Raw genomic sequence first — 22,703 nt, 5'->3', positions numbered from 1 at the left:
CGGCCGAGGCGGGGGGCTGGGGGCCTACCCTCCGCGTCGGCCCCGGGGGCAGCCCCCGGACGGCGGGGCCCGGCCCCGGGGCGCCCGGCGGCGGCCTCCGCCCAGCAGGGGGCGCGCGCTGCCCCCCGCCGTTCGCCCGCCCGCCCGCCCTCTGCGTGCCCGAGCCGCCGCCGCCGCCGCCGCCGAGTGGCAGGTACCGCGGGGAGGGGGGGGCGGTGTCCGTCCGTCGGTCTGTCCGCGGGGAGAGGGGCGGGGTCGATCGGTCGGTCTGTCGGGGAGGAGGGGGGGGGGGGGGGAGGGGAGGGCGCTGCCTGCCCGCCCGTCGGTATGTGTGCCGGGCCCGGGCCCTGCCGAGCACGACGCGCCCGACGCGGAGCGGGGGGTGAGGAGCAGCGTTGGGGGAGGCAGCGGCACCGACACATCCCGCCCCGGGGCCGTGACACCCTCGCCGGAGCGGCGGCGGGGAGCGGACCGCAGCGGGCACAGCGCTGCCGCCAGACCGCCGGTGAGGGCGTGCGGTGGCTCGGCCGGGAGCAGGGCCGGAGGGCCGGGGGTCGGGCCGGGCCGGGCCGGAGGGCACCGCGGTAGGGAGCCGGGGGCAGGGCGGCACGGGGGAAGGTCCGGCGGTGACAGGCACCGCAAGCGGCGACAAAAGCGACGTGAGGCCTGGGCAGCGCCCGGCCCGAGACCTGACGAGGTGGAGAGCAGTCGATGCTGCTTCGAGCAGCAGAAGGAAGACGTTCGAGGGGAGAACGGCGAGTGCGCTGCCAGCCTTTATCACGGGAAGGGAGGGAAACGGCGACAGGAAAGCGGCTGCCCCCCCGACAGGACGTTAACAAGTCTGCAGCCGCTGTCGCGGGCTGCTCCAGACCATACTTTTTAGGAGAAAACAACGAAGATGAGTGAAACTAAAAGGCAATATGTATTTTTGCCAGAAGAACTTTTTTTAACCTGTTCTCGAAATGGTCTTTGGTAAAGGAATTACTGGTTTTGAGGGAAACGGAGTAGTTCTCTTTTTTTTCTAGACAACGCTAAAGTTTTGATCAGTTGCTGCAAAGCAAGTTGTTGTTGTGCTGAAAAGATAAGGGTAACACCCGAATGGTAAAGAGGATGGGGAAGTAACTAGAGACAAACTATGATGGGTAATATTGAAAAGAAGATGCACCAAATCTGAGTATAAAAGATTATAAAATTAGTTCTGTCTTGAGACCAATCTTATTAAATATTTAGCAAAGATGTTGATGTAGCAATTAATACTTTGCTGTTTTAATTTGGTAGTGATCAAGAGTTGGAAGGCATTAGCAATATAGAAGAGGGTTACAGTCCTACACAGAGAGAATTGGATGATCCTGAGAACTAGAGTACAAATAGTACAATAATAATTTAAAGGACAAGGGTTTGTGGTTGCAAGCTTGTAAGCACGCAATTTACAGAAGAAATTCTTACCAGTTGAAAGCAACACAAAACCAAAATATGTGTTAGGTAGTTGCACGATATGTAGTTGTAGAAAAAGTGAATGCTGACTTATGATGATCCAGAAGAAGTTGTTACTATTATCGACGAACAAAACTCTAGAAAGAGAAAGCTCTAGAAAGTGAAAACTCTCCTCATTATACAAAGTGTATAATGTTAATCATTCTCAGGTAAAAAGGCAAAGTGGAACAGATGCAGGAAGATGTGCCTAGGACAGGTAGGGAAATTAAATGTTGAAAGAAACATTTGGCTTTCTTAGTTTTGCAGAGTAAAGGTCTTTTTTGCTTTATGTTGAACCATCAAGGTAAATACTGTGAAGGGAATAAATTGAGCTAAAGAATGATGTTGATACACAAATAAGTTAACATAGATTTTAAGATTAATCGTATGTGAAAATTTCTAACCATCAGAGAGCACTGATGTTCAGGAGCAGCCTTCCAAAAGGTCAAGGAGGAGCAAAAGCTCGACACTTTTACAAACCAGTCACATTCCATCTAGAAAGTAATGCTTTTGTTTGCTGCAGCAGGGGACTAAGCTTAGTGTTATCTGTAGACTTGACATCTGTTTTTCTTTTTTGTTTGTAAAACAGATTATTAACAAGAACTTGTTAAATGTGTTTTTTAGAAGAAAAATAGTAATGTTTGCAGTCTGATAGGATTGGTGACACTCAGAAAATGACCCTGGCAAATTGCTCTCTTTTTTATTTGAAGAGAAGGTATTGGAGAGTAAGTTGAGATGAGCCAAAGGCTGAAGTGTAGTGTGTGCATCTGCTGTCTTCTTACCAGAGGAACGTTAGTTTGCCTGTGCAAGAGGAGACTATAAAAATCAGTTCTGATCTGCACTCAGTGATAGGTTTCCTCTCAGCAAGTTTTGGTATCCTTCATTTAGAGTTACCTTATTAGCAAGAGCGAGGGATTTGAAGTGGTGCCTTAAGTTGACTGTACTATCCCACCTCATATTCTTGTGCAGTTAATTTCTGAATACATGTGGTCTTGAAGTCCTCATCTGCAGCCCAGGACCTGAGATAACTGGTCATCCAAGGAGTGAACTACTAGTGGCTCTTCTAGGGGTTTGGGTATGCTGGAATTCTGAGGGCTGTTTCTCTTTTGATCAGCCTGTCAGCTGGTTGCCCTCCACATCATCTCAGTTGTGGATGCTCCACTTCCATATGGGTCAGTTAATAAGCACATAAAATATTTCAGAGGGCATTGGTTTATACACATTGTGTGAAACACACGATCCCTGATGCATTCAGCTTTCTTTAGAGACCATTCATAGCATGTAGTTGCTGTAGATGACAGGCTGACGGGCCTGTCCTGAGTACATGGGCCTGTTCCACCAAATTTCAATCGCCAGTGTTTACTGAGATTCTGCTGTCACCTAAGTCAAGAGCACAAATACTGAAATGTTCAGTTTTGTTGTGGTTTGCTTTACTATTTAAAGCCAATACTTACTAAATATGTGGCAAAAAGTTTTATCTCACACAGTACCTCATTGAAGCCATATCTGTACTTATAGAACTTAGATTCTGGCTTCAGTTCATGTATCAACACCACTTTTCCAAGTGGCATTTCTTTCTTTTACTCTATTGATAAATTTTCAATTGACTAAATGGAACAGAGCTGCTTAAACACCAGTTTTGTCACTCAGCAAATTTCTCACATCCAAGTAATCTAGCTACATCAGCTGAATTTTATAATATAAAGGCATAGATCTTTTAGTGATTGTTGATGGGGTTATATTCTCCAGCATGCTCAAGACCTCTTACAGTGTCAGACCAGCAATAATGGATGGTGACAGAAGAAGGGCAGCAGCACATTTCAGGGAAGGCTTATGGTGTATGGGTTTCCCATGGATGGTATAGAATGCTTGTCTGTCTTCTTCACCTCGACATTTTTTGGGCAGAGAAGCATACGCCTGTCCTTGGTGTGTGTTAGTATGCTAGGGACTGCTTCTGCCTGAGTTTGGATACCTTTTCAGAGGTTTACTACATCTTAAGGCTTGTCAGCTTTTACTAAAGTTTACTGAGTAGGACTGTAGATGCAGGTAATGTGATTTATACAGTCTACTTGGATTTTCAGGAAGCAACAAAAAAAAGTACCCTACCAGAAACTTTTGAGGAGACTGGGTGCTTATAGCATAAAAGAAATTTCTTAAATGCAGAATTAGTTGAGTTGAAAAATTAAAAAGAGGTCAAAAATAAATTGCCCCAAAAAAGGAAGGGGGCAGAAAGGTGGCACGTGAGCTTCAGTGTACACAAAGGTAAGATGATGTCTTGGGTAGAATAATCTAAACCATGCTTGCACGGTGCTGAACTCACAACTGGCAGCCACCACTCAAGAAAAAGCTCTTGGTGTCACCATTGACTGTTCCCTGAAAACCTCAGCTCAGTGTGCCGTGGCAACCAGAAAGCCAGGAGAATGGGGAGCGTCCTCAGGGAGGCTGCCAAGAAGAAGACAGAGGGCACCATTTTGCTGCTCCAGCATCTTGGTGCACCCACATCTGGGGTAGTGTGTGTGGTTCTGGTCTCTGCATCTGAAGAAGGACACAGCGGGTTAGAGAAGGGCAACCGAAAGGGCCAAGGGGATCGGCTTCCTTAAGAGGAGAGACTGGAAAGTCAGGATTGCTCACATTAGAGAGGAGATGTCTGGGGCGTGATCAAGACTTACAAAATGAAGGCAGTGGATAAGGTGGGAGTTATTTGTCCAGTCTTGCGGCACTGGAGTGGGGGTTCCTTGCTGGGGCTGGTGGGAGGGTGGTTTCAGATGGGTATAGGGAAGGACTTCAGCGGGGGTGACAGGGGGAGCTGTGGAGGAAGAGAGTGCGGGCAGGTTCCGGAAGGGATTAGAAAAACTCATGGAGAAGAGGTCCGTTGAGCTGTTTTCTAAAAGGACTAGCCAGGGAGGTCCCCGATGTAACAGTAGTGGCTGCTGGGGTGTGTTTGGGGAATGGGCTGCAGAAAGCAGCCAGGCTCATGTGCTCTCCCAAAGAAGGATCTCTGATTGCCACCCTTGAAAGCAGAGTGCTGGGCGAGCTGGATCAATCTGATCCAGGACAGCAGTTTTTGTGAACTTACGATCAGTCTTTTTAGTGGAGGAATTTTAGTTCTGCAGGGTTCGGTTCTGGATGCTGAAGTGTTAGCATTTCCATGAGCAGCCTAGAAAAGGCAGTGAGCAACAAGGTGATAGTGTTTGCCAACAACATGGGTAGTAAAGATAAGGTCAACTGTGAAAAGCTGCAGAAGGACCCTGTAAGACTGAGTAACTGGGTAATACAATGTAATGGCACGTGAATTCGGTGTAGGTAGAGTCATTCAGGTAGCGTAAAAAGAATCCTAGCTTCCCATGTGAAATACTGGGTTCTCGGTAATGAGCAGTATTTTGTAGTTATGGTGAACGGTTCCATGAAAATGTAACCACAGTGCTCAGCAGCAGTCAAAAAGGTAAATCGGAGAGTAAATATTATTGGGAAACAAGTAAAGATCAAACCAAAGAATCTTGCCATGCCACTATGTTAATCCACGGTTCACCTCAAACACCCCGTGTGGTTCCCCTACTCTGTGTCCCAGCTCAGAAAGCATATAGTGAAAATGAGTGAGATTTGGAGAAGCAAAACAAGACTGGTCAAAGACACAGACCCCCTTCCATATGGGGAATGGCCAAGAAAGCTGGGACTCCAAAATTCACCCTGGAAGGGGATGTCTGAGGAGGATATGATGAAGGCCTGTAGAATCATGAGTGGTATGAAAAGAATGGGCAGGGGTTGACTGTCCATTCTTCCAGCAGGAGAGCTGGGGGTCCACAAGTGAAGCTAACAAGGCCCTGATTCAGCAAGATGAAAAGATGTGGTTCTTCACAGGTAACTGAGTTGGAGAACTTACCAGAGTACATTGTGGATATTAAAAGTGTATGTGTTGAAAAGGAGAATGGGCAGATTCATGGGGGGGGGGGGGGCACTGAGTGATGCTAAATACATAGGAACCCCATCCAGCTGAGAGAGATTTTTTTTTTTTTTTTTTAAATGGGAAAAGCAGTATTACATATGCTTGCCCTATTCTACTTTTTTCCCTGGCATTTGCTTTTGGCCACCATTTGAAAAAAAGATACTAGACTTAAATGGACCTTTGCTGTGATTTGCTATGGCTACTTTTATGTTAGCCTCTTATTCACAAGAGTAATAATCAACATGGACTTTCTTCTGTACGGTTTCTCTTCACCATTTCTCAAATAGAACTGAGTACCACCTGTCAAACCTTTTTAAAGAAATGTGAGTATTGCTGTTCGTTGCCGGGACATCAGCTTTCATGTTGACAATCGAGTCTTTTACTGATAAGTTACTAGCATTTAGGAAGTTATCTAAAGGCAGACGTTTTCCCTGTACGAGTGATGTCTTTTATTTCTAGGCTCAGCAGGATCCATTGACGCAATTGGTAAACATTAGTTGAGCTACTTCACTCTCAGGTTCAGTAGTTACAGTTTCAAATCTATTTCACATCTTTCCAGTCATCTTTCATTACATTTTTGGTCAATTCCAGCCTCTCTGCACATCAGAAGCTTAAGGCAGGCCTCCGTGATTCTCCTTAGACTTGCCAGTTGTCCTTGGAACCTGTAGATGCTGATTTACCCCCTTCAGTCCCTTAAGACACAGTGTTGGGCAGAGACTAGTACTATAGGTTTGCCTACATGGGGAAATTTTTTGAGCCTAAGCATGGTGAAGTAACTATTAATGAAAAATAGCATCAATATATGTATATTTATTAGAAATACAACCTTAATAGTTGTACCATTTCATCTTACCATGTCATGTAACATGATTCAACATGGTATGATTAAGTATTTAAAGTCATGCTGTATTGATAGAGATTTAGAATATTTAAAAGAAGTAAATGTATCAGTTAACTATTTGGCTTTGATGAACTGGTTTAATGATTTACTGTGTGTGAACATGAAAATTCTGAGCAGAAATACCTGTATCCGGCAGTGGTAGTAACAGTCGTGTGTCTGACAGCGTTAGTTGTCTTATCGTTGGTATTATTTGTTGATATAAAATAATAAACTCTAATGAACAAGCAGAGCAATATATTATTTTAAAGGTAAAGTCAAACACGGTTCTATATAAATGACTTACAAATTTAGGAGATGTCTGCTTTTTAAAGTGACCTGCTTCTGTTCAGCAGCCATTAAACTGGATTTGATGTTGTATACATTACTGAGGCTGTGTCATCAAGGCTATGTATGACTAAGTGTATAAGCTGTTATATATATTGTAAGAAAGTATGAAAATACGGACTGCATGATAATAAGCAGTTTAGTGATAGGTTCTTGGTTCTTAGTTTGCTTTATTGCTGGAATAAAGCTGACTAAGCTCTGACGTCTCATGATTCGTGCTGGACACAAAGTTTTTCCCATTTTAGTAAACTTGTCATCTCAGACTTATTGTTTGTCTAGGTAAGGATGGGGTTTTTTGTGTGTGAGGGTGTGTGTGGTGTTTTGGTTTTAGGTTTTGGGTTTTTTTTAAGAAACAGGCATAAATGCATACTTTTTTAAAGAAAATACCTTTGTCTTCAGAACTAAAGCCACATACTGAAGTCCTCATTTCACTAATACAGGATCAGAGCTTGAACGAGGTTGCTGTTTATACCACAAGGGAATAGCAGTTTGGACTTCAGAATTCTTTTTTATCAAGTTTTATAAAATCTTATTTTCAGGCCTTCCATCATTTCCTTCTCAGGAAAATAGAAAACACCACACAATGTAGGAAAAGTGGTCTGTGTGAGCACAGGTTACCCATCACACCATCATCTACGTGAGTCGGGCAGGAATTTGTCAGTCCACGTGGTGGCAATGTTCATCCAGACAGGAGTGCTGTGTCTGCCTCGGCAGCTTGCAGCCGGCCGCCTCCTGAAGATCCCTTGCTGCTCAGTTACTGTGCTCTTCTTTTCCAGGAGACTGTGTCAAGGTCTGCAGCAAATTTAAACACAAACACTTCATTAGGAGCGGAATGAATTCTCTCTAGTCTGTTAAAAACCGAACAAATAAACCAACAAGAAAACAATATGGGATGACCTTTGATATTTTCTTGACCAATGTACATTAGCACCCTACATGTTCCCAGCAGAAACAAAGAAGGAATTTGAATAAAGGTTTGTGAAGAGGTTGATAATTATGACCAATATAAGTGCTTCAATAACTTTCTATAAAAGCAGATGTATTCAAACTGACCACAACAGTCAGGGAAGTGCTGCAGTTATTTACTGATTTACCTAAGCCAGTTGTAGGGAGTTAACAGATGATCTGATGAAATCTGTAAATTGCCTTTCTTCTTAAATAGTTCTTTTGCAGAAGATGAAAAATGAGTAAGGCTCAAAAATACTTAGATGTGCATTTGATAGAAGTTAAGTGCACTGAAACATGTAATGCAACTGAATTACCAGTTAAGTGTAGTAAGGATAAAATGTTTGTGAATCTGGTTGTCAGTAAAGGTGTTTTAAAAGAATGATCTCTTTCCAATTGTTCCCTTATTTCGTGTACATAAATATACAATGCATGTACTATATTATCTGGGGAGGCATTCTGCAACCCTGGGTTGGCATTTGAGATCTTGTTTATTTTTTATCTTGTAATGTTGCCATACTGTACAACGATGAGCAAAGCTACCTGTTTCCCAATGCCATTGTCTGCTGATCCATAAAAGAGTAGCAATAGTTATTCTAATTTTTTCATAAAGCACTTTGTAGCCTGTATGTGCAAAGCACTATGTATGTGCAGTGCACCAAAGTTTCTACTTGCAGGATGGTCCTGACATCAAGAGAATACACCTGTATGTCTCATGTCTGCAGAAGGCAATGGGAATTACTGAAAACAAATAGCGTAAATAATGTTCTTGTATAACCACTTACCCGTGTGTCTGTCTAGAGACATGAAAGGAGAGGTGGCTCTTATGAACCTGCTGTGATACCTTGATTCCAGGAACTGTTGAAAAAATAACTGAGGAAGGGAAAATGCTGCAAAATACAGCTGTGTGTAAGACAAACATCATGCTGTATGAATCTGAGATGCTGCTTTTAGCAGCAGGTCTGTATTAGTGGAGCAATAAACCTCTGTTCCAGTTGGACTGAATAGGCGAAGGTTTTTAAGAGAAGATACAGAGCTCTCAGTGGAACTTGGTGTAGATAATGGGGTTCTTTCCTAAACAGAAATGACAGTTGATCATATGATTTTTTACTAAATAGAACATTTATTCAGTTAAATGACTTCTCAGTAAGTTACACATAAATACAGGTGTGCATAAAAACTTACCAAGGAATTTCTCCCTCAACCTACCTAGAAAGGGAAGAGAATGATATTGTTGGATTTACATTTCAACATCTGATCAGTGTTCAGAGGGTACACAAGCAAGGTAATGTGGTTTTGGTTTGGTTTTTTTAATTATTAAATTACACCTTTTTAAAAAAATTATCTTGTATATCCAAAGAGAGCTTATCTTCACATAGTGTTTTTAAGGGAACGATCCCATTTGACCAGGAAACTTTGCCTTCAGAGATCATGGGCTTACAGTTTAAGCAAAGTACTGGAATGTTTTTCATTCATTTAAAGACTGAAGAGGAAGAGCTCTGCAACCACTGCCACTGAAGTACTCTCAAAGTCCATTACAGAAAGAGGAAGCTGTTCGCCACGAGGGAGTTGGCAAATGTAGATCTTAGAAGTAATGCATATTGTGTGTTTTGCTGGCACAGGGTTGGGGATGTTACTTTTACTTGGTTTTGTTTTAGTTTCCATTTCTTGGTGGTGGCAGTTTCTCTAGTGGAAGTCAAGTACTGAGCTCTGATATAGTTCTGTTGTCCTGATGTGTTGTTTTAAAATAGGGACAATTACTTCAGTTTTTCTGAATGTTCATGGAAATAGTGTAGTTTTGCAGAACTGGTATATCCTATGTAGCAGTGACTGGGTGGTTAATTACAACTTGTCAGGTTCATTAATATTTTTGTAGTGGAGAGACGGGTACTGTTAGTGATTCTGTCTCACAATCTAGCCATTTTCTTTTTCTGGAGCTATTTGGTAGCTGTTGAACTTACTGAGAAGGCAGAGACAATAGCATATATTTACTGCAAAATAAAACTGTCCACGATTAGTGCAAATTTAGGACTAGTTTAAGAAGTGACAGGACTTGCATCTAGCTCTATGGTTTGAATTATTCAAGATCACTCCTGGCTTCTGCAGGTGTGAACGTGTTGTACAACAGATCAGCATGTGACACTGAGTTACCATTGTACAGTAGGAGAAAAATGACTTAATAAATAGAAGTAAATTATTCTTACAGAATCACTTAATATAAGCAATCCTTTTGAAAACAGAACAGTTCAGTTAGATTTCCTATCCTGTACTAGCCCACATATGTCATAGAAGAAGTGGCTAACAGCATAATTTCTAAAATTATTAATAAAAGTACATTGTGCTCAGGCTATATCTGTGTTGTATAAATTTAGGGAAATGTATTCTTATATTATGCCTTTCTAATGGGAATCCTTCTCGCTTGGGAGGACATCTTTGAATTTACTTTTCACAAAACTAATTTTCTATCAAAGTACCAAGTTATTAACAGCAAAACTTTTTTTTTTTAACAGAAGTATCATTTAAAAGATACATTTTCAGTAGATAGTGATGCATTTTTAGAAGTGGTCATTTACTGAACCAAATTAAATTTATTTCACTCCAGTAGTAGTAGTAGTAATTTACAGGGATATTCAGAACGCTCATTTTGCAATACTTTTGTGTCTTGTTACTAATGCAAGTCTGTTTGTCCTAATTTGTGCCTGTGACATTAGTGCTTAGTGGTAGGCGTACCAGCTTTTAGGCAGGTTCAGAGTTGTTATCTGATTCACCTTTCAGAAGTGATTTAAAAAGAATGCCTAATGCTTTGGAATTTTGTTGCTAAATCCACTGCATTAGATATTCATTACATCAGTAAGCTTTTTGATACATACTGTGGACAGAAATGTAACCACAGTTTGTTTATTCAAAAATACTTAATTAAGTTGGCTATTCTAATTTTTTTCTGAGTTTTGTTAGACAGGAAATTCTGCTAAATTGTGTTAAATTTGAGGGAAGAACGTATCGTTTGGGGACTGGCATTTTAGAGGTGGTGTATAGTTCAGCTTTGCATGCAGCTTGTGTCTGGCATAGGTTAGGTAGCCATATGTGAAATGGAATTGTGTTTGTAGAAAAAATCTTTTTAATCACAAAGATAAATCAAACCAGATGGTCCAGATTTTTTTTGTGTGTGTGAATGCATTTGCTTAGTCCACAATCTTCAAGCATTGGGAAGAAGGATTCGTTGGTCTGTCTTACTGTGAAATACTAAGGTTTCACTTTAGTCTTCTACATTTCAGCGATCAATTCTAAGAGGTTCTAGTGATAACAAATTCTGAATTGGAATTACCTCCAGTTACACTTTCTGATAACTGCTAATCTTTGTGCTTCCTTTCCTGAAAAGATAAGGCAGTGATGTTTGGTTTTTTTCTGGTATTATTAGCTAATGTTTCATCAGAGTTGTATGTGAAGTGATGGGGAATTCTGTTAGGCTTTATCAAACGTACATGTCTGGTATGAAAATATAAACATTAGCTTACATTTTACAGAGCATGCCATGCCATTCCTCAAATAGCATGTGTCTCTTCCAGTATAATATTCTCTTGTTGATTTATTTTAGGCCTCGTTTTATTAAACAGTTTTAAACACTCAAATATTATTTAACAAGCGAACCATGATCTTTTTATCAAGTACAAGTAGGGATTTGTGCTGTTGATATGCAGTTGCTATGGATGATAATTGGAGGTTTTTAAATGATTTATGATCTCGCTTTAGGGAAGATTTAACGTGGTCTGTAAAGGTCACAATCACATCATACAGAAACGGGGTGCAATATTTTTCTCAGCAAAGATTGGACTAACAGAGTTGAAGAAGAATTCTCATATCATTTATGATTTGGGTGGGAAATGGGCAAGAAAATTGAAATTGCTGTCAGCTGGGAATCTTAGCTTGGCAACATCCAGGGGTTTTGTAACATAATCACTGGAAACACGAGTGAGTACATTGTCCTTTCTTTTTGTGTAGGATTATAAGAAGGCTGTTAGTGCCCTAAATGACACCAGTCACTGGTGTAATTTCATTGCATGAAATGTTTTACGGTACGTCAGTGAACTGACCTTTTGCTATTGGGGATGACTGTGGAAAAGGATGCTTGAGCCAGTGATACATCATCACGTGCTTAAAAACATACTTGCAGCCTAGGGGAATGTATTCTGCTTAAAATCATTCCTTATAGAGATACCAGGACGTGGAAGTTACTCCGATCTCTTTCTCCTCTGCATCCAAGAAAGAAAAAAGAGTTGTGCATTCCTGCACTGGGAAACTAGACAGTTTTGATACATGTAGCAGAATTTGTCCAGATAGGAAATAAAACCTACTGAAGTTTAAATATGATTTATTAACCTCAACATCCCCAAATGCTACAGCTGTTAATCAGACCAGTGTGTAAACAATTTGAAATTACTTCTGTAGGTACTTTGATCTTGAATTTGATCTAAAACATGGGGGAAGAGCTATAAAATATAGACATTATAAACTCTTGAAAAAAGGACAAGGTTTTAAATCGAATTCTTTGGCTACTGGCCATGTTTCCATTCTCCCGGCTGAATGAGTGCACTGGTGTGGAAGGATACCTTATATAGATGAGAAAATTTACATCTGCATGTAGCACTTTTAATAGGAGGTTCGTATAGTTAATCAGAACACTGCTACATTGTGAGCCCAAAATACAAACCCTGGGCAAGTGAAATATTCAAGTGAAGTTTCAGTTCAGTTTCAATTCAAAGCTTATCTAGTAAAATCAGTTTTCTTTCCTGTCACTTTAACTGTGTCATGTCTGTATTGAGGTTTCTTCTCAGGATTTTTACTGGTTTATATGATTTATATGATTTTTTTTTTTCACCTCTTCTCTGAGGGAATGCAAATCTTTGCTGTCCAATCTTCTAGATGTTTTCATTTCTTCTTACCATTGCATCTTGCACATTTTGCCATCCTCTTGCATAGTCATTCTCCTTTTTCATTATTGTTTTCATCTTTTCTGTGTCCCGTAAGCACAATGTCATCATACCCTCATTATTTGACTCATCCTGAAAAATATTCTTCAAAACTTAAATCATAGTTCATGAAATATTCTGTATCAAGAAATCCATGGTGAAACAACATTTCTCTTCCTCTTTTAGATTCTGATACAGAAAAGTACTTAATCCTTTATTTAATATTAAGCCAGAGAAACTACGTTTGTGCTTCTCCATACTGGGGTTCTAGTTGAACCCACAGTAGCTCCATACTTGATTTTACCATTGTCCTCCTTGTATCCGCTTCCAGTTTTCACTTTCAGGTGGGCAGTTTCATGTAATACACTCAGTTTTTTATGGTCTATATTGCTATTCTTGTTTGTTCAGTAGTTTGTGTATCTGTGGCACTATAATGTTGTGCAAAGAGTATTGAAAAATATATTTCCTGCAGAATGAAGAATTATTATTTATAGTGATGAAGCATTTTCAGCAACTGACTGTGCATCAAAATTCAAATTCAGATGGTGGAAATCCCACTGGAGTAGCTTTGCTTATAGCTAGTAAGAGTTGCAGTTAGCGTCACTGTATCTGTTAACTGAATTGTTTATGGTTTCCTGGTTTATAAATGGTTGTTCTTCTCCCTTTCAGTTCTGATCTATAGTGTTTTGGCCTTTAATATCAATACTACTGTGTGATCTCTTACTAGGTGAAAGCTAATCACCTGTCTTGCATTTGTGGCATTGATCTTAATCAGTTTTCTGTAATAACAAAGCTTTGCTGCTGTTTCCAGAAGTGTGAGTAAGACTAAAAGCTCTTTCCATATTACCAGAAGGGAATGCAGCACACGAAGTTAATATATACGACAGGAAGATTTCAGAGGTGGTTTATAAGCTAGTTTGCATTCTTGTTTGGGAACCTGAGCAGTCTACCAAATATTTGCATTGTATTTATTTGCCTGGTTTCACCATAATTTCTTCCAACTTTTGCTCGCAGGTTAGTCACCTACTCCAGAGAGAATCAGAACAATGTCCTACGTTTTTGTAAACGACTCTTCCCAGACAAATGTGCCATTGCTGCAGGCTTGCATTGATGGAGATTTTAACTATTCCAAACGACTGTTAGAGAGCGGTTTCGACCCAAATATTCGTGACAGCCGAGGCCGAACTGGCCTTCACCTTGCTGCAGCCAGAGGAAATGTAGACATCTGTCAACTCTTGCATAAGTTTGGTGCTGATTTACTAGCCACTGATTACCAAGGTAACACAGCCCTTCATCTGTGTGGGCATGTGGATACCATCCAGTTCCTAGTTTCTAATGGACTTAAAATTGATATTTGGTAAGTCACTGTTGTTTTTTTACAGCACATATTATAAAATATATTAGTCTTCTGTCACCAGAGCCTTGCATATGAATCTGCTGTTGCTGAAATTTGGTGCAATTCCACTATTTTAAGATATCACTTAATAAAAACACAAAATAAGAAGGCAGGAAAACAGTAAGAGGCCACTTCTGCTAGTCTGTGCAACAAGCAAAGCAAATAAAAATAGCAGCTGCTGGTGTGGGCTGCTGTGTCTAATTCTGCCTCACTGATGACATTGCTATCCTGGTTTGGCCAGACAGCCAGGTGTGGGTGGTTGGCACCAAAGAAAAAAATCACATTGACTACTTTAAAAGAATTTTCTCCACCACAGTTCTATTGTTTTAATTGTTGTACTGTAGAAGACAAAGAAAATACAGTATGTGTGTGTGTCAGTTCATTCCCATACTCCTTTGGTAACAATGCTTCCCTTTCAGTGTTTTCCCCCTCCCTCAAAGTCTGTGACTCAGTCCTTCTTTTAAATATTGTATATTCTTTCCTTCTGGCTTCTAGCAGCTGTCAGATGCCAGTGCTCAGATGCAAGCTCTCAAGCTGCAAAGTAACTAGCTGTTTCATTGCAGTAACTGAATTATTTTGTTTGTGGAACTTTCTGCATAATCACAATGCATGCAAAAACTGGTAGGAACTTCAAAACCTTTGAGTTTTTAAATCTGCCCCTTTTTCACCTGTCCCTCATTAAAGTTTTCAACTCAGCAAAACTAGTTACTGGCAGACCAGATTCTTTATGGGTTGTGGGTGGGTTGTTTTTTTTTTTTCTCATTTCAAACAACTCTGGTGCAAATTCCTAGTATTGAAGGCAGATCTGGTCCTATTCAGTATTATTTTAATAGTAGCAGAGGGACCATCTGTATTTTATTTCATTTTTGCCTCACGTCCTAATACCCAAATGGAAAAAGGAACTATGAGGAACCAGATTGCACAATTCCTTCTTGAAATTAAGCTTAATCATGAACATTGCCATAAATCTACTGGGGTTTTTTTGTTATAGCACCCAGAGATTCCAATTAGATTAGAGTACTAGGAATTTTGATTTTATTTAGAGGAAAAAGAGTTGTGCAATTTCAAACCTAAATATACTGATTTTCTTCTATAGTCAGTTATACCATAACTTGTATTGATAGCAATTTCTTACTGTCTGATATGACAGAAAATGGTTCTGAGGACTTACTAAAATGTAATGTGTTATGCTGAGTTGTCTTGTTACAAAATTTCTGTATTAAAAGTTTCCTTTCTTCTCATGTCCTTTTGTGGGGTTATTTTAGCAATCACCAAGGTGCAACACCGCTTGTTCTTGCAAAACGAAGGGGTGTGAATAAAGATGTGATTAGACTTCTGGAATCTTTAGAGGAGCAAGAGGTGAAAGGATTTAACAGAGGAGCTCACTCAAAGCTGGAAACGATGCAAACTGCTGAAAGTGAAAGGTATTTACAAAAAAAAAATAATTACTAGGAGAAATAATGTTTATGGCTTTTAGATTTTTGTGATTGACTTGATTGTTCCTCAAAACTGATAATATCACATTTGGCCTGGTATTACCAGACCAAATCAAAATAAAATTCTAAATTTTGGAAAAATCTCTTTAAACAGATCAAATGTAAGAAAAAAAGAACTTTCTCTATTGAGATTTTAATTTCATGGTGGAAATTTTTAAAAATAATTACTCATTTTCCATTACAGACTCTCAAAAATAAATGTTCTACCACTTATCACAAAGCCAAAGGGAAAATGGGGTGAAATGCAAAATGCCAGTATCACAGGCTAATGTAGCATCCTTTCAATAAGATGGATTGTCTATGCATGAAGGGATAGCAGATTTTTAATCTATCTGAACTTGAATAAAGGATGTGATGCGGTGCCATGTATGAAATTTCTATCAGTAGTAGTCCTAGAAAAGATGGAGAATAAAGTAAGAGTTTTGTGGTGGCTAAAAAGATAGTTGAAGGAGAACTGAAGATTTCAGGAAAATTGCTGACAATTTCAGGGAAAGTATTGGATTAGAGGGAAGTTACTAATGCATTCCTAAAGGTCTGGTCCTGGGACTGTGCTTACGTATAATTTGCATAAATGGTACTGGCATAGAAAGTAGTAGCATGTTAGTGATACTAAGAAGTGAGATATAGGCAACCCAGAGGAAAATTGGGGTGGCATAGACAAAAATCTGGGATGACAAGGGAGAGGAAATTAGGAGGAATAAATTGTGATTCAGTAGCACAATATGCAGCTTCATTTACCTAAAGCTGTATGCTGTAAAATGGAAGTTCCTCAGTGGAAAACGAGGATATAGCAGAAAAGGCTTGATGTATTAGTCAGTTCCGGCAGTTGATGCTACCCTGAAAAAGGCAATGAAGTTCTAGAATGCGCAAAACTAGATATTTCCACTTGGTAAAGAAAACTGTCAGTGCCATTTTAAAAAGCGATGGTAACTTCTGCTGTGTAGTACGTTTTATAATGCTCTTATAGCTCCATTCAAAAAAGTTTGATTTATCTTTTAAGAAGCATGGAGAGGCATTACTTCAGCGCTCGAGGGAACAGAGCATCTCCTTGTGAAAGGAGGCAACTAGAGCTCATTTTAGCCTGGCAGAGTGAAGGCTGAGAGGTGTGTGGTTGCTAACAAGAAATACTGGTTTTGGACAACATGAAATAACTATTTAAGACAAAAGCTGATGATAGCACAAGAGCCAAAGGATATGGATAAACCACAAATACTTTTTTGATTGAAAATTGGGAGTTGTTTTTTACAATGAGCTTCCAAGACAGCCTTCTTGTAGGATTTAGATGAGGCAAGAAGCCTTGCAAGTTTAAATGGAGGCTAATTCTCTTGCAAAAACTATTGAATTGCCAGTAAACATGACAGAACATGGGACTGAGTTTGTTTTGTTTGGGTTTTTTTTAATTCATATTGGAAACAGGATATCAATGTTGTTTGAAATACTTATTCTTTCTTATACGGAATTTATTCAAATTTGTAATTTTTTATATTGTCTAATAATGATCATGAGCTGTGACTGCTGGAACATTATATCACAAAAGACAAGGAGTTTTGTCACATAGTAGTTGTTCAGTTTGGTGAAAAGGTACACAGGCTTCACTTTAAATGAAAATTTAACTCTGTAGAAGGTATTGTTATCTAAGTTGAGTAAACAGAAAAGGTGGAACCAACAAAATTGCAGAAATCATGCAAAATACTCCCAGTGAGCAGATTGGAAGTTCTTTCTTATACATCAGGTGACCCCACTCATCAGAGAGACTGTTTTAAGCCCTGAAAGAGAAAATTTAATATTATTCTCAAAATTACATGGGTATAAATTATTAGAATTTGCGCGTATTACCTTTCTGATTTAACTAAATTTTATTGAAAGTTGCTTGTCACACAGAAATGCATTTATGTTGTTTTTGTTTAAACATATGGACCAACAGCTCAGCCCCATTTAAATTCCAATTTTTTATTTGATAGTGTCCCTTTAATGAACATAGCTTCCTTTGTGTTATTTGACCTTCATAAATGTTATATTGTTTGCTTTGGCAAGGAAGTCAGCAACTCTCCTTGGGGAGAGGCACAGAGACATAAACAGTGTACTACCCAGCTTGTTTGTGAACGTGTTTAAAATGTCTGAAATACATTATTTTTAAAATAATAAATAACAGATGCCTAGAGCAGCAAAAGCAAGTGAGTTTGTGTGCTGTTTGCTTTGTAAATAAATAATGTCTTTGTAACAGTTGGCTTTTCAGACCTCCACAGTTTCACTCCTCCCTCTTACTATTATTTTCACATTTTAGAGACACTTAGATGAATGTCTTCTGTCCTCTCCCCCCCCAACTCTGCTACATTATGTATGAACCTATGGAGAAATAATTGTTGCTCTTTCTAAAAACAGTCTCTGACTTGAGTTTTCTGCTCCTTATTATGTACGGTTGCTTCTGCCCTGGTAGCAGAGGCCAAAGCTAGATTCCCAAGTCAAATTTATTTTCTCTTCCTTTACACTCCTCCCAGTGAGGAGTGGCACTGTGCTGTCAGGAGGCAGAGCTCGCTCTGTCCGTCTTTCCGCACAGACAATCTGTCCATCTATGCAGCCCAGCATGACCTGTGACTGTGCCCACAAGTGCATCCAAATGTGAACTTCCACGTTGTGCTGGAAACAGAACATCTGTCTAGGCTATGTGGCTCAAACTCTTCTGTAGGATGCATTGCTGCATTACCATTTCTTAAGCAGCTGTAATTTGTAATAAAAAAATATTTTGAAGAACACTGATTTTAATTGGGTTGTAATGTAAAATAGCAAAAGTGTTTTCTATGTACCCTTTTCTATTTAATGAGCAAGTGTGATCTTTTCACTTAAATTGCATTGCACCTTTATTTAACCTCTCTGGGGTTATGTATTAACTAGTTAATACTTAATGAGTGAGTAGTTCTGTTCTACACCAATAGCTGTCTTTTATTTAACACTTTGTTTTGCTTGGGAAATCATAATAAGCAAGGAAGATCACTAAATCCTGCAGCTATGGGCAACCAAAATAGCTTTACAGCAAGGTAAATATTTAAAAAACAAAAAAGACAAGCTGTTTAGTAGACAAATTCTGAAATCTTCTGCATGTGACGCTGCAATACTTCAGCAGGCTATGGGAGTTTAGGCTAATTATTCTTCAGTGGCTGTACTTCCTGAGAAAAAATACCATATGAATAGTGTGAAGTTTTTCCGTGGTGTAATCTTAGAAGAGAGATTCATAAGTGAGACCTTTTCCTGATAACAATCATTTGTCAATTTATTATTGTGACCAAGAACAATAGCATTTCTACAATTAGTTTTGACTTGGAAATGACTTTTTCCCTGAAATGTTTTCTTTTATTATTGCTATGAGATATCTAGGAATATGGTAACAGAAAGCAATTAAAAGGGAGGAAAAAAAATTGGTTTTTCTCTGCTTATCTTCTGCTATTGACATCATTGTGTACGTAGTTGGTTTCACCATTTCCTTTCTGTACTTGTCAGAGCCTGATCCTGTAAACACCTCTATATGTAATCTCATTCAAGTGAGACGTAGTAGGACTGTGCAGATGGCTAAAATTTTACATAAGTGAAATCAAGTGATGGGAAAGTTTCCCTATTCTTCATGAGGTTTTACATACAGCACAGAGAAAGTTTCCTGTTATAAACCAATTGTGAAACCAGCAAAATTGGGAGAATGATACAAGAATCCATGCATTTGAAACAACTTACATTTTTTCTAAAGGTGATTAATTGTCAAAATGACTGCATCATTTAATTTTATATTTGTTTCTTGTTTAAAAGTGAGAGTTCCGGTCCCTAATTTATAGTCTGACAATTTAAGGGGTCCTGATGGATTGGTAGTGGAATGTTAAAACATCAAAGCAGCTGCTGAATGCCATATGGCAGAAAGCACAGCAGTGCCAACTTGTCTTGAAGATCAAAAAGTTTCTGAAGTTCTTGTTATCCAAATTTATTGTTTCTGTGATATTTTTATGCTAGAGAAGAGGCCTCTGTAACAAAGACACGCAGGAGAGTAGTAAAGATCACTACAGAGTTCAGAATCTAAACTACATTGGTTAAAGTTTCCATTTTATTCATCAGTTTATTTTTAAATCACAGTTTGTTGTTTTATTAATAAGAGCTGTGCCCCTTGAGGCTTTAGTTTATGCTTCATTAAATTTTACTGAGCCATATTTAGTAGGAATTATGTGGATTGGCTTGATGGCTTCTAGGTGGCAAGCCTGCAAACTCAGTGCAGTTGTACAGGTATAAATATCATTCTCTTTAAACAGGTTAATAAAACATCCTTTCAGCTAACTTAAGTTTAGAGTTAGGAGTCTTTTCCTGATCTGCTTTGTCTTGATTTAGCAGAGGCAAAGCTATAAATCTGCAAGTGGGTTTAGTTTTTAATTTAGAATGTTTCGGTTGCTCTTAGTAGGATTACTGTTGTACTTAAAGGTGCATTCTTTTGCTCTGATGTATTTTTAACTTTAATCCTTCGTAGTGCGATGGAAAGCCATTCCCTCCTTAATCCAAACCTACAGCAAGGTGAAGGAGTTCTTTCCAGTTTCCGCACGACATGGCAAGAGTTTGTGGAAGACCTGGGCTTCTGGAGGGTGCTGCTCCTGATCATTGTCATTGCTCTTCTGTCTCTTGGAATAGCGTACTATGTTAGTGGGGTGCTTCCTTTTGTAGAAAACCAGCCTGAACTGGTGCACTGAAGCAAATGCAAAGAAGTGCACCGTGCTTTTCCCTGTTCTAATCTTATTTTGAGCTTCTTGGAATTATTCTCTTGGTGCAGGCAGTGGCAGCTGTATATACTGTTTGCCTTTTGTACTTATTATTAACCCGTTTGAAAGAGGGATTAATTCATTTCAAGTAAAACACTAAATTCTAAAGCATTCCTAAGCTACCTCTGACTGATCTTGACTTGCAAGCAAGATGTGAAGATAATCCTCTTTGTTGATAAAATATTATGATTAGAAAAGGCCTTTCATAATGAATATTAAATTCCTGGGCGTGAAAAATATATCCTAGTACAGAACCAAATTTGATTTATTTTCCCTATGAAGAGAGGTAAATCTACTGTTGGATTTTTTTGTGTGTGCTTCAGTTGAAAGAAAAATGTTCTTTTAAAAGTCCTCCTCAAGAAATCTGAATAATATAATAATGCGTTCTGATGTATAGACAGTAATAAGCTACAACTTCATAGTTCTTTTAATGCCTTCCCATAGTTTCATATCTCCTAGTTTATAAAAAGAATGAGAAATAGTTCAAGTTTTACTATGTCTTTAATGTATAGATCACTCCTTTATTTATTAGGTTAACGTAGTGTTTCTTCCCCAGATGAATTCAATGTTGTTAATACCTGCCTGAAGTAAATTTTGTAGAACAAAGCTATTTGTTGTGCTTTGGAAGTAAAGTTGTTTCAGCCTTAGGCTGAAAATTTTGCCTTTTTGTTGAAATGTTACTAAGCAAACCTTTCTTTCTAAGGGTGGTTAAAAAGTGATTTAGGTGTTCTGCTCTGTATATAATAATTCTGTAAGGTCATTGTCTTTGTGAAATATGTCATGAAAGGTAACTTTTTCTTCCTCCCACAAGGGCCAGACTGAACCATATAATTGTATTGTTTTCATGTTTGTGGAGAGGACTTGATTGAATAGAATTGCTTTCTAGAATTGTTTTCCATTTCAGTTGTTTTTGGACAGCACTCTCAGGCTTATGAATTATTTTCTGAGTATGCTGAATAAAAGTATTTAAATGTTAATATTTAGGAACATTGTATGAAATGAAATCTTGACCCATTCTGTACTTAGCTGTGAAATCCTTTGTAAATAACCTAGGGATGTGAATCAGTTAGATACTCTTTTATGAAGGCTAGAAAGGTACTACATAGTAAGTTGGAGGTTTTCAAAGAAAGCAGATTCTCTCCTCCCATGCTGATTAGACATCTAACTCTCTTTGTTACCATTGCCTTGAAAATCCCAAACAAAAGGAATTCTGCAAACCTAATGAATCAATTTTTTTTTTACTTAGCCACTCCTAAATTGTTGCTAAATAACATCAACATTTCTAAAATTAAAAATTACAATAAGTATTGATAAAAGTAACCTACATCTCTCTGTTCTGCTACCATGTGTATTTTTCTTTCTTGTTTATGAGTTTGAGTGAAGAGGGTTGTTGTCTTTGTTTTGATGTGTGACATGGGCTTCGCTGAACTGGGCCCCATTCTAATTGCATCTGAATAATTCTTGATCTCATTTCTTAAGTTAGAGGTTAATGAAACAATACTTTTCTAGCGGCCGCAATGCCACAGAAAGGAAAGTCTCTTTAAAAAAAAAACAAAAACAAAAAAAACCCCAAACCAGCATACTCCTCTTCTGAATATTTCAATTATTGTACATCTGTTCATGAACAGAGAAATATAAACTCATAGTATACCTGAATTACATTTACTTCTCTAAATAAGTACATTTCTGTTAATAATACTCTGTATCTTGAATAATCACGTTGTCTTTCAATATGTATTATCTGCATAATTTGTAACTATTCTCAGTATGGGTGAATGCCACAAATAAATATATGTAGTAAATATGTTTTGGTTTATTATTACATTAGTGCAGTGGTAATGATGCTACCCCATTTTACTGAGTTTATTTGTTTCTGGTGCATTGATAATGAGCATTTCAGAAGTGGGGAGGTTCCCTCCCTGAGAAGTGGCAACCACGCTGTTGGTATAAATGAGGTTTTAAAGCATGGTTTCTTTAGATTTGCCTGTTTTATTTTCAGTATTGTTACTGAATTGAAGTTGCTGTCTGTGTGTGTCTCTCTCTCTCCCCCTCTTATCTAAGATTTCAGGTATTGAACATATGGTGTAGAGGACCCTTGAGTTTTAAGATTACCTATGAGGGGGTACAAAATAAAACCAAGAAAACCAGGCTTGAGCCTTAAGTAGCCTTTCCTACTTTGCTGTGCTTTGCTTATGCTGTATGCATAAGCAGTTTCGGAACTGTGCATTGAGAAGGTTTAAAAAAATCCTGTGTGTGTTCCAAATTAATGTATGTCACTTTTTAAACCCAAAGAAATCCAAAGCACTGTTTGAACTTCACTGTGTAATGACTGCTACTCTTTGAAATAAGGACGTGATAAACGTCTGACTAAAAGAGGGAGTTTGTTCTGTATATACCTCTGTTATTGAAAAAGGACAGCTGTGCCTTTCAATAGATCTATAAACATTTAACGACTTCCTTTTCAAAGGTTGATT

At 38.8% G+C, this 22,703-nt stretch overlaps 2 protein-coding genes across 8 annotated transcripts in view; both read left to right on the top strand.

Annotated features, from left to right (window-relative positions):
- Positions 1–12,827, top strand: part of SNX31 (sorting nexin 31) — a 46,189-nt gene extending 33,362 nt beyond the window's left edge. Inside the window, exon 14 of the mRNA XM_052788627.1 lies at positions 12,740–12,827. Within this exon, the coding sequence (XP_052644587.1) occupies positions 12,740–12,763 (24 nt within the window). The 3' untranslated portion in view covers positions 12,764–12,827. The remainder of the gene's footprint in view (positions 1–12,739) is intronic.
- Positions 120–22,031, top strand: ANKRD46 (ankyrin repeat domain 46). 7 transcript variants are annotated; one of them, XM_052788636.1, is made up of 4 exons: positions 120–193; positions 13,568–13,910; positions 15,215–15,373; positions 16,446–18,162. In XM_052788636.1, the coding sequence occupies exons 2-4, from the start codon at positions 13,600–13,602 to the stop codon at positions 16,543–16,545; spliced, it is 570 nt and encodes a 189-aa protein (XP_052644596.1). In that variant the 5' UTR covers positions 120–193; positions 13,568–13,599; the 3' UTR covers positions 16,546–18,162. The 7 variants fall into 7 exon arrangements, with proteins under 7 accessions (XP_052644596.1, XP_052644589.1, XP_052644590.1 ...); XM_052788629.1 differs by lacking the exon at positions 16,446–18,162 and adding an exon at positions 19,944–22,031 and having other exon boundaries at positions 121–193; XM_052788630.1 differs by lacking the exons at positions 120–193; positions 16,446–18,162 and adding exons at positions 391–505; positions 19,944–22,031.
- The last annotated feature ends 672 nt before the right edge of the window (positions 22,032–22,703 follow it).

Source organism: Harpia harpyja, chromosome 5 (genome assembly GCF_026419915.1).
Source record: "Harpia harpyja isolate bHarHar1 chromosome 5, bHarHar1 primary haplotype, whole genome shotgun sequence".
NCBI classification, from domain to species: Eukaryota; Metazoa; Chordata; class Aves; order Accipitriformes; family Accipitridae; genus Harpia; species Harpia harpyja.
The sequence above is the reverse complement of the archived record's forward strand: the minus strand, read 5'-3'. Positions and strand labels throughout refer to the sequence as shown.

What these genes read in the sequence shown, in the direction of transcription:
- ANKRD46 (XM_052788629.1), top strand. Translation starts at nt 13,600, where the DNA reads ATGTCCTACGTTTTTGTAAACGACTCTTCCCAGACAAATGTGCCATTG. An exon ending in GGACTTAAAATTGATATTTG is followed by an intron (nt 13,911 to 15,214) that starts GTAAGTCACTGT and finishes GGGTTATTTTAG; the next exon opens with CAATCACCAAGGTGCAACAC. An exon ending in CAAACTGCTGAAAGTGAAAG is followed by an intron (nt 15,374 to 19,943) that starts GTATTTACAAAA and finishes AATCCTTCGTAG; the next exon opens with TGCGATGGAAAGCCATTCCC.